This window comes from Drosophila montana, unplaced genomic scaffold, assembly GCF_035044405.1.
Source record: "Drosophila montana isolate Dmon_TW-CO22-7 unplaced genomic scaffold, ASM3504440v1 contig_3175_1, whole genome shotgun sequence".
NCBI classification, from domain to species: domain Eukaryota; kingdom Metazoa; phylum Arthropoda; class Insecta; order Diptera; family Drosophilidae; genus Drosophila; species Drosophila montana.
The window spans coordinates 210,271-227,685 of NW_026998052.1; the positions used below are offsets into that span (position 1 = coordinate 210,271).

A 17,415-nucleotide genomic window follows, 5' to 3' on the forward strand; every position below is an offset into this window, starting at 1 on the left:
AATAAAAACAAAAAATCTCTAAGCATCAATAAGAAAAAATGAATACTAAATAAAAACAAAAAAAAACTGTAATTTTTAACAATAGTAAAAGGAGGTAGAAGAAGAAGAACGAACATCTAAAAACAAAAACAAAAAACAAACGACAACAACCACTTTATATATAAGAGCAAATGCAAATTAAAAGATAAAAACATTGAAACAAATTCGTGATATCTTAAAGGACTTCGATACATATACTATAGTATATTATATATTATATTATATAAACTTTAAGTAAATAAGCTTAACTTAACGTAAGCAAAAACAAATGAAATAAAAAACCGTAAGTGAAAAATACAACAAAAACACAAAAGCAAAAGCAAAATAAAACAACCCTAGGTTAAAACAAAGACTTTCAACAAAACGCGCATTCAAAATATATATTAAAAAAACAAAAAATATTTAAACAAACCTTAGGCTTAAAGTTCAACATAGTAAATGAAAACCAACAACAATTAAAGAGTATCTATCTAACTATATATATGTGTGTATACAAGGCATATATATATGTATGTATAAACTATAAATAACAGTAAATAGTGAATAACGGTAAACGAAACAGCAATAAACAACATACAAAACGTGTAACCGAAAAGTAATAGCAACTACAGCAACAACGTACAGCGAAATAACGGAATAACGGATCACTGCTAGAAGTCCCCCTCGCAATCCCACACACACACACCCCCAACGCCAACGCATCAACGTCTTGCAGCCCGTGGCAGGCAGGCCCCAGAGCGGCGCAGCAGTTCGAAGAGAGTGAGAGAGCGAGAGAGAGAGCAATAAGGTGTAACAAGCAAAAGCAAAAAAAAAAAGCGAAAATTAAATTTAAAAAAACATAACATAAAATTAAATCACTAATACTTCCTAAATACCACAACGATTGCCTACAAATATATATATATATATATTATATAAATGTATATTATAGTAAAAACAAAAAAGCAAACATATTAACCACAACCCCTCCAAAAACCCCTCAAACAAACAAAAATCAAATCATCTAATTTAATATATCAAATAACAGCTCTAAACTTATTAAAAGAAAAAGAAAAGTATTCCGTAAAGCGCCCCAGTGTATTTTTCTAGTAAAACTAAAAACAAAAAAAAAAAACAAAAAACTTAAAACTCGAACACATGAACAAATCGCAATAAATAGTTTAAAAAAATTTAAAAAAAAAAAAATAAATAAATGTTTATTCATCTAACTACAACAACAACCAACGGCAAGCTACAGCAGCAAATGCATTTTCATCAGAATACGAATATATTTTTTTTAAAACACAAAAACAGCCGCAACTTCAACTAACAACAACAATAATTAATAAAAATTAAATCTGTTCATTACATTAAATTTAACGGCATTTTTACATACGTTTCTTCGGGCCAAAAAAATAAACATAAAATAAAACTCGAAGAAAGTTGACCACCCACAACAACAACAACAACAAAAACAACAACAAATGATTGTTTCTTTATTAACTTCGAAGACAAGGAATTTCAGTGCCTCTTGTGCCAGTGTTTAGCCAAAATATATATACACAACAAATACGTATTTATTGCTTAGTTTTTCTCTTTGATATACAAAAAATTACACAAAAAATCGAAAAAAATAAATTAATTAATTAACATAAAACAAATAATTAAAAACAAAAATTTTAAATAATTCCAAAAATATAAAATAAAAAAAACCGGAGGCAGTTCAATTTTTGAAAAGCTTCAAAAAAAACACGCTCGCTCTCTTTAAAATCATTCAACATTCTCGTCATCGATTGATCATCAACAACACCAATTAAAACAATCACAACATCAACATCATCAACAACAACCAGTCTCCTTGTGCTAGTCGCTATCAGCATTTTCTTAAAACATCCAAACAAGCAAACAATTAACAACATGAATACGCAATCCAAAGGATATCGCACTGGCGAAGGTAAGATCAGCAAAAAAAACCCCTTACTAATAATCTGTAAACAATATGTTAAGCAACTGGCGTGCTTTTACTAACAATAGCCTAGACAACTTGTCTTTAAATGCTTTTAATAAAATTGTAAGCTAACAAGCTTATAATAAAACCGTCTTAAAAACCTGAAGTGTATAAATATATATAGATAAAACATAATAAGAAGCAATAATCGCGTTAACATGAGATGTCAAGCTTTTAAAACAACTCATGTTAAAGAAATGTAAGCAAATCTTCTTTTAAACTACATGTAACAGGGCTTAAGTCAAATGTTATTTACAGACTCAGTAGCAGAACATGTTAAGTAACTGTTGCTTGTTTTCTAGCCTTGCAAAAGGCAATTAAATTTATCACAGGCCCTACAAAGCAATTAATGTGCTTGATCAGCCGTGCCTGTCCTTTTAAATGTAGAAGCTTTTTAGCATTAAATGCTTAGTCAAACTAATTATTTTTTCCCATTCTCAACGTCTTGCAGAAATCTACGATAATTTGCAGTGCTTCGACATGACTGCCATACGGAACTTGAACATACCTACAACTTTTCCGCCCATTGGGACCTTTACGCTGGACTCCACCACGTTGGGTCTGCAGCCGCAGTCGCATGGACCGCCAGCTACGGCCGTGCAATTGGCCATGGCTCAGCCGCAGCAGCAGCAAAGCATGCATCATCATCAGCAGCAGCAGCAGCAACATATGCAACAACAGCAGCAACATCATCAGCAACAGCAGCAGCATCAACATCAGCAGCATCAACAGCAGCAGCAGCAGCAACAACAGCAGCAACAACAACAGCAGCAGCAGCAACATCCTAGCATTGGCATGTTTGATGCAAATGAGGTCAACGATATCATCCAAACTCCGCCACAAATTGGCGTCTTTCAGTCCAACAGCGTGCTGAACAACGGCGCCGGCAGCTCATCGTCCATTTTCGGCTCGCAGTCGAGCAACTCCTCGGCCACAGCATCCGGTGCCAACGATCCGAATCAGACCACGCGCGAAACAGGCATCATTGAGAAGCTACTGGTGGGTCTTTAACCGAGTAGTAATATCTGTTAATTATACATTCCACAAAGAAACAACTCTAAACATGAATTTCTTCTCTTTTGGGCAGCATTCGTATGGCTTTATTCAGTGCTGCGAGCGACAGGCGCGTCTTTTCTTTCATTTCTCGCAGTTCAGCGGCAATATTGATCATTTGAAAATTGGTGATCCCGTCGAGTTTGAGATGACCTATGACCGGCGCACCGGCAAACCAATTGCTAGTCAAGTCTCGAAAATAGCGCCCGAGGTTGTGCTCTCCGAGGAGCGTGTCACCGGCACTGTTACCACCGAGCTGCGCACGGATAACAACAATGTGCTCAACTCCAGTGAGACAACCGGTCGCATTAGCTATGAGAATCGCGGCGAATGCTTCTTTTTACCCTATACCAAAGACGATGTCGAGGGCAATGTCAATTTGCGTGCTGGCGACAAGGTCAGCTTTCAGATCGCTACGAACCAAAGGTGCGAGGGAAAATATACCCTATAATATATATAATTATATCTCTTATACTCAATTATTGTCCACCTACAGAGGCAACCTGGGCGCCTGCCATATACGCCTGGAGAATCCGGCCCAGCCTGTTAAGTATCGCGGCGTTGTCTGCTCGATGAAGGAATCTTTTGGTTTTATTGAACGCGCCGATGTGGTTAAAGAGATTTTCTTTCACTTCTCCGAGGCCGAGGGCAATGTTGAGCTGCGACCCGGCGACGATGTCGAGTTTACCATACAAACGCGAAGCGTAAGTAGAGCTGATGATTATCAACAAGTACTTCATATCACACTAACAATAGCAGTCTGCCTCCGTGCCTCCGCAGGGCCGGGAGTTTGCCTGCAACATAACGCGCTTACCACCCGGATCGGTCATCTTCGAGGATGTCGATAGCACCATTTACAAGGGCCAAGTGCTCAAATCGCTCGATCGCAACAATGCGGTGCGTCAGAACAATGATCCGTTGCCAGGTCGCATACGTTATCGGGCACCCGACTACTCCGAGGTGGAGGTGCCATTTGGCGATAAGGACCAGAAGGGTGATTTTACTTTACGCCACGGCGATTGGGTGCAATTCCTATTGGCTACCGATCGGCGGGATCAGCTGCAGCGTGCCACCTCCATAGCGTTGCTGGACGAAACGTTCAAGGTTTCCGGCGAGAAGCGTGAACAGGGCACAATTGCCTCACTGAAGGAGGGCTTTGGATTCTTGCGCTGCGTGGAGCGTCAAGTGCGTTTGTTTTTCCACTTTACGGAGGTTCTCGATACGGTTAGTTAGCTCACGAAATTTTGTTGCGTTTTCTATAATAATCTCCTTATTATCCCTCCCCGCAGAGCCGTGAAATCGATGTCAATGATGAGGTGGAGTTTACTGTCATTCAGGAGCCCGGCTTGGCCTATAACAACTCGCGTCTGCAGGCCATACGCATTCAACATTTGCCGCCCAATACTGTGCAATTTGAAACTCTAATGGCCAACAACATTGAGGGTGAGCTTAAATCCATCCAAAGAATTCCTAATTCTAATTTTGGTTATCTATTGTTGCAGGCACCGTGACACGCGAGGCGCCCAAGAGTCCCATTAAATCTCAGGATCGCTTCGAGGGTGGCGTCATCACCTACGAGCATGGCGATGTTAAAAAGACTATTATGTATTTTCTTAAAGACTGCGAAAAACCACCAAGAGTTGGCGAGCGTGTGCGCTTCGATATTTACATGGTGGGTTATGTTTGCAAGGAATAAAAGTTATATGTGTAGCCATAAGACAGGCAGACAGCCATATAGATAGACAGGAAAACAGGCTGGTAGACTGGCAGACAAATAGAAAGATAGACAGACAGAAAGGCAGACAAGAAGACAGGCAGACTTACAGACGCCAGAAACACACTGACCGAAAGGCAAGCAGACAGACGGGGAGACAGACAAGTAGACGGACAGACAGACAGATAAAAAGGCAGACAGACAGGGAGACTGATCTGTCTGTCTGCCAGCATCACAAAATGCGCCTCTGCCCAATCGCAAGTGCAGCCTCTATACACATTCTGTCTTATACATTATATCTATTTATGCTATTTGATCCGAAACTCAACTGAAATTGAGTTGAAGAGTTAAAAGACTGCACCCGTTTCTCGATAAAATCTAATCTTGTGCTCCGCTTCCCTCTTTACAGGTTAAACGTAACAAGGAATTTATAGCTGTCAATGTGCAGCAAGTATCGCTGCAACAGCAACAACAACAACAGCAGGCGCAACAGCAGCAACAACAACTTTTAAGCCAGCAAACAGCTGCTCAACAACAACAACCACAACAACCAGTTGCCAATCTAAATCAGAACGATCAAGTGCTGCTCTCAAATGGCATCAGCTCGAATGCCAGCTCCATGCAGAATGGTTATATAATGCACGGCAGCCCTGGTGGCGGCAGCAGCAGCAACAGCAGCGTCGGTAGCAATGCCACCACTCAGCAGATTTCAACGCCCCACATTGAGGACTTTAAGCTGGAGAATAATAATCATGCGAATGTTGAGGCCGCTAGCGGGCAGTTGTATCGTGGTTTTATAGCCGTTATCAAGGAGAATTTTGGCTTCATCGAGACGCTGTCGCACGATGAGGAGGTATTCTTTCACTTTAGCAACTATCAGGGCAATCCCAATTGGCTTGAGCTGGGTCAGGAGGTCGAGTATACACTGGCGCCAAATGGCAACACCTCCGTTTCGGGCAATTGCTTGCCCGCTGAGAATGTGCGCACTTTGCCAAAGAACTCAATACCGCAGCCGGCGTTGCTGGAGACGGTGCACAATGGCGTTGTGGCGCGTCCATTGCGCTGCATCAATCCGGACCAGCAGGAATATGCCGGCCTAATTGAGATACTCGATGAGCAGCGCACCACAATCATTTCACAGCATGAATTTGGCATCACCAGTTTGGTGAATAAGCGCGATCTGTTGCAGAAGGGCGATCTGGTTAGCTTTCGCATCGATGAGAGCGGCCGGGCGGCAGAGGTGAATGCGGTGCGGCAAAAGAAACGTGCAACTGTCGACTCCATCAAGGGTCAATTTGGTTTTCTCAATTTCGAGGTCGAAGACGGCAAGAAGTTATTCTTTCACATGTCCGAGGTACAGGGCAACACGGTGGCTCTACATCCTGGCGATACCGTCGAGTTCTCCGTGGTTACCAATCAGGTGAGCAACAGCTTAAAGCTCTGCTTAAATTTGGCAGTTTATTTAATCGTACATTCTATTTGCAGCGCAATGGCAAATCTTCGGCTTGCAATGTTTTAAAAATAAACGATCGTCCCGATCGTCTGATCTCGCGCCTTAAGCTCAATGGCGATGACGGTGTGCCGCGTTTGATATTGATACGCGCACCCAAGGGGCCGCAGGGCAAGGGCTTCTCTATACTCGCGCGCCATCCACGCATTCCAGGTGCGTTAATTAATAAATTAACTAATTAAAATGTGTATTAAATTCATATTCTCGTTGCTTACAGGCGCCATTATGGAGTAATTCCAAATCAGATATTTGATGCAAATTAAAGACAATGCATACACACACACACACATATACAACTATATATACATATATATCTATATATATATATATATATTCTTGTACGCTACACATAAACAAGGCTTACCATACACAAAGATGGCACAGGAACTGCAAATATAAATTAACAACAATTACGCAACTACAGAACTACATTGTGAACTTGTCTCTAAACAACCATATTATCAATGAATACAAACAAGCATACATTTATTAAGTATATTAACTTAGAAGCAAAACACTATTTGAAACGATAATAATAATTGATAGCAAAACATATGGCATACACCACACATACATATATGTATAATTATGATGAATACTAAACGGCAACTCCAAAACAATTTCTACGTGTCTGATAAATATATAAAACGAAAAAAAAAAAAAATAAGAAAATATTACAAAAAAAAAACTAAAGCTAAAACTAAACGAAATTTTACGTAAACTTACGCATTAACCATTAAACCAGGGCCCTAAACTCCTAATTGTAATCAATTGCAGTCTGTATTTTTTTCTGTTATATTGAAGTTGTGCGCTGCTTAAAACTGAAATTCAAGTGTCTGAGAGATGAAACCAAATTGTGTGTATACGTATACTATTTTTCAACTAGTTTTGCTTTAATTTAATTTTAGCATATATAAAATGAAATCTATAGCATATTAAGAGATACAAAAAAATGTAAACAATTATTGTATAATGGCAACGAAATCCTTGCATATGTGCATTAGACAAACAAATAACAAAAAGTAAACAAACAAACAAACAAAAACACTATATGCCATAGATGCGTAGATAGTTATTTCTTTTCTCTACTTATATATGCTCTATTCTCTTACTCTATTCTAATAATTCTCGCAAAATGTTCTTTCATAGCTTCTTTGAAGTCTTTACTGTTAAACTGGCAAATATATTTATTATGATGATTGTATACAACAAGAGGAAAATGAAAGTATGAAGTATTTATAGCAAACAAAGTCTTGATTTCGTTTGTAACATTTCAACACCAAAACACTCTATCGAGTATATATATATTATCTGTGTATGTTGTTGTTTCACGAATTTTTTTGCTGCATTCAAAGGGTTGCATTAACTTATACAAAACACATACATACATACATACATGCATATACATCTTACATATACAAAACATATTTATTATTTATAAAAAAAAAAACAAAACAAAAACAATATTTAGAAATCGAACTTTGTAACTAACACACAAAAAAAAGCAAGAAAATAATATTAATTATTAACAAAAAGAAAACATAACTAAAAGTCTTGTGTGAGGATGTAGAAGAGCAAATGTAATTTGCTGCGCCAAATCTGTTGAAACCATTTAATGAAAGATAACAAAAATTAATTTTTAAAAATGTATTTTTAAATATTAAAGTATATATATATAGTAAAACAAAATATAAAAACATAAAACAAAAAAAATATAAAAAAAAATACAAAGAGATCGTGTCGGAAACAAAGAGCAAATATTGTGAAACAAAATTATGAATTTCAATTACTAAAACAAAACAAAAAAAAAACAAAAACAAAAACCATTTAACAAGCTAACAACAAATTTGGGATCAGTACGTCCTACTATAGCCATGTTATACATATATACAACTACAACAACAAGAAAACAAACAAACACTAAGCAACACAACAAAATGAACAAGCAAGATTAAAATAGTAACTTTAAATATGTATAACGCTATTATATATATAGTGTATATATATATATATATATATATATATATATACATATATATATCGTCTGATATGCCGCAATAGGTTAACTGCAGGCGTTTAGAGATTTATGCAATGCAATGAAATGAACAGCACAGACACAAAACAGAACAGCAACTAATCCTTATTTATAAAATATAAAACATAAAAAAATCGTAAAACATACACAACAAAAAATGCAACAAAAAAAATACAAAAAAAAACAAAAACAAAAACAAATACATATGTGCTTGAATACGAAAGAAAAACAACAAAAAAAAAACGCAAACTATATAAGTCAAATAATAAAAAAAATAAATACATATTTCAATAAAGGTAAACAAAATTGTGTTTAACTGGGAAATTATAATAGATTAATATATAAGAAATAATAATAGAAAATTAGATACGTACATTTACAGAGCTTCAGGGGAACTTTAACTTTAATGTCTGCTTACAGAAGAAATTTTGGGTCGAATTTTCGGTGGGGATAAAAGTTGCTTGAAGACGAGCTTATTAATTGCGGTCGTTCAACGCCGGGCAATTTCTTTAACTATACATTATTTAAGCATGAAAACCCTTTGCTAAAAAAAAAACAAAACACAAGATGTTTGTTTTGTTTTTGGTTTCTTTTTGTTTTTGTTTGTTTTTTTTTTAATATATTTATTTATAAGAATAATTTATATCTGCTTAAGATTTCCGGGTTACATGACATGACTATGGTATGGTATCGCATTTTGACGCTCCTTAAAACTCGATTTGCTTTTTGTTTGTATTTGTTTTTTTTTTAATTTTTATTGACTGTAGACTCCTATTTGTTTTTTTTTTCGCTATGCTCTATTCTTGATTTTTCTTTTGTGTTTTAACGCTGATGTTTTCTTAAAATTCAAATATTTCATAAATAGTATTTTGTTTATTCGTTTCGTTTGAGGTTATGTTATTTAATTATATGTTACTTATAAGTTTACGCTTGCATTGATTTGTTTATAGTGAATATTGCATTGATTTTCGATTTGTTTGATTTGTTTTTGTTTTTTTTTCTATGCCTTTGCTTTCGTTTACGCATGATTATATCGCCTATATATATATATATCGTAATATCGCTTAGCTTTAGTAGATATACTAAATGTCAAAAGATTGCGTGTGGGGTTAAGAACTTTTTTGACGAATTAAAAAACCGATTAATTGCATTATACAATATAATATATATATATATATATATAAATTCTGTAAAAATGGTTTATCCGTAATACAAACTTGGGTATTCCTTGATTCTCTCTCTTTGTATTTTCCTTATTTCTCTTTTTTTTATTTACTTTTTAAAACGAATTTCGGCTCCGGTATTTTAATTGCATAAACTTACAAATATACTATTACAAAAAACATTGAGTTTTGTATAAAAAATCGAGGTAAACTTTGATAGTGCATCGGATTTGCTTTGGTGTTTTTTGTTTTTTTCTTTTTTTATTCTTTGTATTTGGTAATATTGCTAAATCGGTTAAGGAAAATCAGGGCCAAGTCACTGAATTGGCATCAAAGGCATTTTATATAATGTATATAATGTGTGTGTGTGTGGCATGAATTTTGGAACGCTTTCTGTGTATTTTCTCATGATTGCCGATGCACCAATTAAAATTGTTTGCTTTTCGCTCTGGGGCGCTATTAGCATGTGCGTGTGTGTGTGTGTGTGTGTGTGTGTGTGTGTGTGTGTGTGTGGGGTGTTTATGGTTCTTGTCTTTTATTTGGTAAGAGAGCATAATATAAATTTTTAGTTCATTCGGGGTGGGCAATTATTTGTTTCGTTTAGAACCGCGTATATAAGATGTTTTTCTCTTGCGCTTTTTGATTTTAATTCGTTTTTTTTTTTTGGTTTCTTAATAGGAAGTAAATACGTCTTAATATACGTGTTTATATAGCTATATATTTGATATAAATGGGCTGTGCTTAATTTGTTTGCTTTAAATAGTGTGAGAATTTGACGATTTTTCAAATATATATATTTTTGTTTTATTATTAAATATTTTCTTTAAAGAGAACGAACGAATTTTTTACGCCTAATTGCTTGTGCTGGCTACGCCAAGAATGGGTGTGCGTGTGTGTGTGTGTGTGTGTTTATTGGGCTGCTAACTTAGCGTTAATCTAGATGAAGTGGGTGTGTGTGTGTGTGTGGCGGGAGGGGGGGGGTGGAAGGGGGCGAGGTGCTCTTAAAGCGAGTTGGAGAAAGTCATATATATATATAGATATATATAAATATTTATATAGATTGAGAGAGAGAGAGAGAGCGTAATGAGAGCTTCAAATTATGCTTATGATTTATCAGCTGCCTTTTGCTTTGTTCTGGGATCATATCATCATCATCATCATCATCATCATCATCGTAATCATAATCAACAACAGGCGACAGTTACTATCGCTGCTCCTCCGGGCGGGGATCACACTGGGCGGCTGGGGGCGGGTGGGCGTGGCACGTTTTAGACGCTATTCTTGGAGACAAACTCGCGCAAAATATCGCCAGCCATTTCGATGTTGTTGCGCGAGATGCCCAGCGCCGTGATGGCATTCTCCTTGGAGTAGCCGGCGTTCATCAGGCGCGCAATATACTCCAGATTGATATTCTCGTAGGGCACAGTGCCGGCACAGTCTTTTTGATTGATCGTCACGTTCGCATAGAGCAGCGGCTGTTGGCCAGCATTTGCCGGCCCAGCTGGCGTTGGCTGCTTCAGCGTCATCTTCTTGCCATTGGCCAGCGCAGCGGCTGCCGCCAGAGCCGCCGCACTGGTCGTCGTGGTGCACAGTTGCGTATAGTGCGAACTGGCCGCATCCTGGGCTCCACTGCAGCCACTGCTGCTGCTGTTGTTGTTGTTGCTATTGTTGTTGCTGCTGCTGCTGCTGGTGTTGTTGGCGGGCAGCGTGCCGCGCGCCTCCAGCGGACGTGTGTCGATGACACCGCTGATGGTCTCCGCCGGACCCACCTCGACCATCATCTCGTCCAGCAGCGACAGCACCGGCGACGTGGTGCTGCTCGCAATGCGCTGCTGTCGCATCAAATCCTCCGCCAAGGTGTCCACGCTGCTGCTCACATGCGGCGGTATCGGCGGCGCCGTGGTCTGTGGCGGCACATTGTCCAGGCTACACTGGATGTTGTCGATGCTCTTGCTGCTCGACGGTGTCGCATTGCTGGGCTTGACGGGCGTCTCCATGCCGGGTGATTTGCGCGGCGGCAGCGGCGGTGCCACAGCACCTCCTCCTCCTCCTCCTCCACCAGCTGCTGCTGCTGCTGCTGTTGCGCTGGAGCTGGCGCCATCCTGCAGATTCTGTAGTATGGCATAGGAGCTAATGGAGGCCGTGTCGCTGGCCGAGCCATTGTCCGTTTTGCTGGGCAACTTCTGGCCATAGGTCGAGTTGATCACACTGGAGCCAATCAGCGGTGCGCTCATCCGATTTGTTGTCTTCTGCGTGGAGCTGCTGCTGCTGCTGTTGTTGCTGCTGCCGCTGCTGCCGCCGCTGCCGCCGCTGCCATTGCTGATGACCGTCGCAGCAGGCGGCGCCGAGGGCTGCGGTTGCTGCTGGTTGCAGTTTGTTGTGGAGGAGGAGCCGCCGCTGATGCTGCTGCTGCAGCTGCTGCTGCCGCTGGGCAGGCTGAGCGCTGGCGTACCGCCGGCATAGAGATCGTTTTGCACCGCCATCAGGCTGGGCGTGGTGCTGCGTCTGCCCAGGCGCGGCGACGTGTGCGGACTATGCTTCTCCATGGAGGACTGTGACGCGGCCGAGGTGCTGAGCGCGTGCAACGACGAGGTGGCTATATTGAAGTCGCCCATATCCTGCAGGATGTGAATTGTGTCTGGTCAGTTGAGATCAGGGCTTTGGTTTGATATATTCTGTTTGGATTTGGTTAAGAAGGCGCATGCCCCTAGAGCAACAAGGCGGCAAGTCAAAAGTTTGCTGGACATGCACAACAACAAGGATCAAAGAAAAGGAGCAAGAACAACAACAACAACAACAACGCAACAACATAACTGTAGACAAAAAATATAAACATAAAACTATTCCAAATAAATATGTCAAAAAAAAATTAATAACGTAGCAGCACGCCAAAAACAATTAAAACCAATTTTTCTAAATATTTATACACATATATATTATATATTTTTTTTGCTGTTCACTTTTTCTTGTTCATTTTAGAATTAGGCATATTTAAAAACTTATTAAGGAAATCAAAATTAAAATTTAACGCTAAAAACTTGCATGTATATATATATATAATAAATATATATATATTTAAATTGCAGTGTATTACAATTAAAACATAAATAATTATTAATTGAAATAAACTAAATCGATGTATGCTGAGGCCTATGTTAAGGAAACGAGCTGAGCCGAAAAAATTTAAATAATGAATGATAAAAACGAAAGCACACACACACACAGACGCACACATACACAATGTTTTTAAATGTTCTTTTGCTAATACTTTAAATGTTTTACATAAATTCTGGCCTAGGCTTGTGACAGTTAAGAGCTAGCTAACTACAATAAAAATAATAATTATAATAATAATAATTATGTTAATGATGATTATACATACAATATGCAATTGGCCGCGACCATTGTTTTAGCCTTTGTTTTTTGTTTTTAAATATTATTATTAATAAATTACAGTCTTAGAAAACACAAATACATATATCTATATATCGTATATATATATATAAACTCTAAATGAAAACCGAATTGCAAAACTAAAACAAACACAAAAAATTATAAATCATGAACTAAACATATCTTTGGAAGTATCAAATCATAAACTAAAAAAAATACCATCAGTTTTTTGTTTTCATATGGAAGGGGGGGAGTGGGAGACGGGGGTATATACTGTAGGCAGAACGGGTTTCGAATACAGGGTATTTGTTTTTTTGCTTGTAGTACAATAAAAATGACACTAATAACTAGATATTTACAACAGTTTAAAAGGGGGGCAAATGGGAATACAAATATTTATATAATTTTCTTTTTTTTTTTTTGCTTAATGATAGTCGAGTTTGAGAATTGTTGCATGTACTACGCGCATATGATGATAATAACACAAACTATTCAAATGAATCATAAACAGAGGCGAGCGAGCGAATGAAAGAAAGGAGGGAAAGAAGCAATCAACAAAACGAAACAAAACAACGAAACAGAGTGCACAGACAAAACTGATAGATGCGAGCGTTGTTGATAAAAGAAAAAAAAAACGAGCCGCTGATGAGTAACTTCCGCTCAGCGCGCATGAATACATAAATAAATAAATACATACAAGCATATGCATCATATATACATACATATTAAACACTACTCTACAATTGGTTTGTTGCTCGTCGTCTTGTGTGCGCACTGCTGTTAGTTGCAATGAAAATTGTAGCTAATAATTTAAATCAAAATCGCTAAACATTAAACTTAATATATAGTAGAACGTCTATCTATATATATATATATAAATGTATATATAAACGAACCAAACTTGATATATATATGTTAACGTAATAAGATTATATGTATATGTATATATATATATGTATAAGAGAGAGGCAGCACAGGCGGGCAGCGCGGGGCAGGCGTCAAAAGGCTTTATTTTGATAAGCGCTGCACTAAACTATACCTCTGTATCGTCATCGTCCTGCTGCAGTTGTCGTCCATTCGTTGCATTCCGATTGTGTTGCTTGCGCGGATCGAAGGCATCCACAACGATCTGTTCGGTGCCCTTGATCTCCGCACGACAAAATGGACAGCCCTGCAGCATAAAGCGCATTAGAATTTAGTTTTTTTTAAATGAATTTTACACGGTCCGCTTACCTGTCCCTCCGAGTCCACCTGCCAGGCGGTGAGACAGGGCGTGCACAGCAAATGACCGCAGGGCTCGATGCGTATATCCTTATCGTTCTCTGCGCAGATTTTGCATAGCTGAAAGGTGCTGCCTGCAAGCGCGTGAGGGTGTTAAAAGAGAGAGTATTTAAGTTTCGTTAACGGGCAGCGTTCAATTGCAAACTTACCCATTTCACAGTACAGCTCGTATTGCTCTTGTGTGACCGTTATGTGATCCTCGGTTGGACTTTGCACGGCAGACGACAGATCCGGATTGTAGGCCTGGCCATCGGGATATAAGTAAAAGCCCTCGCTAAAGGCAGAGAAAAAACAGTTACAATTAATTACAAGAAACTACAAATTAAACAGGAAATAGAAGCAGGTAGGCGCAAATATTTTCTATAATAAATACAAGATGAGGCACGCGGACGTGCACGCGGTGCAAGCTGAAAGCGCAGCGTATGCAGCATAGCTAAAAGCTCACTAATACATGTGCATGCAGTTACCAAAACAGAAGCACATTTAACGAAGCAGCATTTAAGCCGGATATCATATTCCTTACCGATGACCATCGAGCAGCGCCTGGCACAGCGATTTGTTTTGCGGTATTGTTTGCAATATTTCCCCATCTGCCGTCACGTAGCCAATGGCCCATTGGCCGAGGCGTGTGCAGGATAAACGAAATACATAGCTGCCTGCCTTGTGTATGTAGCGCTGCAGGCGCGCCTTCACCTCGTCGTAGGTGAGAAAGGCCACATAGCCGGGATGGGTGACGGCCAGGATTTGCCAGTTGCGCAGCAATGTGACCCACGGCTGAAATAGACGCGTGAATACATCGAATTCAAAATTCGATATATAATCATTGCACGTCAGATCTATGGTCGTTTTCAGGGCCATCGCCTCCAGCCCTGACGATATCGGATGCACTTTATTCAGCTCCTGACGGAATATTTTCCAAGGCACCAATGTACTGGAAATAATAGTGTTTATTACTGAATGTTGGTTGGGATTGAAGAGTGTCCCTTACCTGTTGCCAAAGTTACTCTTCCAGAAATCGGCTGCATCCGCCTTGGTGATTCGAAACTGATCGCCCGCAAAGACACCGTTGGGAAAGATAGCTTTTAGCTCGCTGAGCATGTGTGAGAAGACCAAACTAAGTTTGGTCAAGTTGCGGCGATAATGTGAGTTCTCGTCGAACATTTTCTCCTTGCCCTCCTTGAACAATTTGATGGCCTGTTTGCATTTACGCATTAGATTATTGATGAAGACATTGAAGTGCTCGTTGGCGTGCAGCAGATGCATTTGATCCTCGTTTTTGGAATATATTAAACGCAAACGCTGATACGTGTCGGGCAGTATGTCCAATATGAAGGGTGGACTGTTTTTTAAATTCATTTTCGGCTGTTGACACAATTTGACCACCTTGTCCATCAGTTTCCACGTTTTCTCCAGCGTCTTCTTGTCCGTCGATAGACGCTGTGAGACGCATGCCTCTGAGATGGCTCCATGTAATTTAGAAAAGATTGAAGGAAAAATTTTTGGTTGTGATTGTATGCGACTGGTGCGACTCGTCGCCATCTTTTCTCTCAACACTGCTGCGCTGCTGCTGCTGTTGTTGTTGTTGTCGTCGTCGTTGTTGTTGGTGTGGCTGTTGGTTTGGGGAGTAAAGTTGTAGGTTTCACTCTTCACACACACACGCACATGCACACACATACACTCACTGCGCTGCGTTACAGCGACAACATGAATTTTCAGCTGCCCAAACAGCCAGCGCACCCACAATTATCAAACGTTCACTTTGCCTTTGCTACTGGGCATCCGCATTTGCACAATTTGCGCGTTTCGTAGTTAGTTATAGACGATATTTTTTCCCACACAATTCTCCGACTTTTTCAATGAGTGTGGCTGTGTGCGTACATGTGTGTGCCCGTGTGTGTGTGAGTAGCGATGTTAAACATAACTATCGATGATTTCACTAATATCGATAAGTGTGTTCAGCCACTCTGCATGCAGTGCTGCAAAATCTGAGAGCAGCGCAAATTTGTGTTGCCAGTGTTGCCCCAAATAATTGAAGACTGCAGTGCGTGAACTGTTACTTTTCAAAAATACGATAACAAGCTGGGCATATATTTGCAACAAAATTAGCATAACATTGGTAAAAACTAGAAACGGAGAAAATCGGCAAATAACGATGCATGCTAGTGGCTCATCAAATCAAAATTGGCATTTCATGGCAGATTTTCACAAGTGCATTCACAACAACCACTTTTGATTTTGCCATTCTGCCATATAATTTCCGCTTTTACTACACGGCCCGCACTATCATCACTTTTATATAATACTCGGGCTGTTTCTATGTGCCGCAGGCCTGTGGAAGCCTGTGATTAGAGCGTAGAAAACTCGCACGACCTGCAGAACAGGTGCGTGGCCGTTGTTATTGCCATGCTGCTGCGTTTGCTTCTATCTTTTTTATTACACTTTTTTGTGTTATTTTTTTTGTTTTTAATATGCATTGGCAGTGCAGCTACAATTTTCACTTTCCATTTTATTGGCAGGCACAGCCACAACCACAACAACGACGACGACGACGGCAACGACGACGACATCAAATCTTGGTTATGGCCAAAAAGAAATTGCAATGCTGCCAAAGGTTTTTTCCAGCGTTAGACGCCAGGCTTTCTTTTAATTAATTTTTAAAGTGGTGGTCTGCAGCATTAGTTCTGGGCGGCCGTGGCTGCTGTGTCACGGCTGTCAAATGCATTTTGCCGCTTACATGTCTGGGTGCCCAAAAACTAACTGTAAACGTTCACTTACTGACCTCTTTTTTGCCGTTAAGCAGCGACGTCGGCGGTGGCGGCGGCGGCGGAGGCGGTGGCTGCCGGCTGCACCGCTGCACCACTCAATTTTCTTTATGCACGCGACTCTCCGCCAAAGCTCATGTGCGAGCTTCAGTATCTATTGGTATACATGTATGTCTGTGTGTGTGTGAGTGTGTGTGTGACCCTTATTCGCAACGCCACTCAGGCGTAAAATTTATGGCTTAAAAGTCGACAAGTCTATAAACACAGCTTCCAGCTAGCAAAGTCTGTGGCTTTGAGCATCGGCATCGACTCCAACTTCAAACTGCGCGGCTGCGCACTTTCTACGGCGACGAAACGACCACCCCTCCCCCCGCCAGTCCGCTAGTCCGCCTGCACAGATGTTGCCTATAGGCGGCAGCGGGCCTATGCTATGTGTGTGTTATAATTTCAAATGCGGTTCGCCTTTTTGGTTGCATTT

General features: G+C 39.7%; 2 protein-coding genes across 4 annotated transcripts; one reads left to right on the top strand and one right to left on the bottom strand.

Annotated features, from left to right (window-relative positions):
* The first annotated feature begins 1,180 nt into the window (after positions 1–1,180).
* On the top strand, positions 1,181–7,353 carry Unr (cold shock domain-containing Unr). Of its 2 annotated transcripts, none has more exons than XM_064686169.1 (10): positions 1,181–1,972; positions 2,478–3,025; positions 3,114–3,505; positions 3,576–3,783; positions 3,836–4,303; positions 4,369–4,522; positions 4,582–4,751; positions 5,203–6,213; positions 6,279–6,456; positions 6,521–7,353. In XM_064686169.1, exons 1-10 carry the CDS (start codon positions 1,936–1,938, stop codon positions 6,535–6,537), a joined length of 3,183 nt encoding a protein of 1,060 aa, XP_064542239.1. In that variant the 5' UTR covers positions 1,181–1,935; the 3' UTR covers positions 6,538–7,353. The 2 variants fall into 2 exon arrangements, with proteins under 2 accessions (XP_064542239.1, XP_064542240.1); XM_064686170.1 differs by having other exon boundaries at positions 3,839–4,303.
* A 1,753-nt stretch (positions 7,354–9,106) lies between these two features.
* On the bottom strand, positions 9,107–16,085 carry Cbl (E3 ubiquitin-protein ligase CBL). 2 transcript variants are annotated; one of them, XM_064686174.1, is made up of 7 exons: positions 15,852–16,085; positions 15,164–15,784; positions 14,699–15,106; positions 14,325–14,449; positions 14,128–14,249; positions 13,934–14,065; positions 9,107–12,119 (listed from the first exon to the last, which is right to left on the bottom strand). In XM_064686174.1, exons 2-7 carry the CDS (start codon positions 15,712–15,714, stop codon positions 10,770–10,772), a joined length of 2,688 nt encoding a protein of 895 aa, XP_064542244.1. In that variant the 5' UTR covers positions 15,715–15,784; positions 15,852–16,085; the 3' UTR covers positions 9,107–10,769. The 2 variants fall into 2 exon arrangements, with proteins under 2 accessions (XP_064542244.1, XP_064542243.1); XM_064686173.1 differs by having other exon boundaries at positions 15,164–16,085.
* Positions 16,086–17,415: the final 1,330 nt, after the last annotated feature.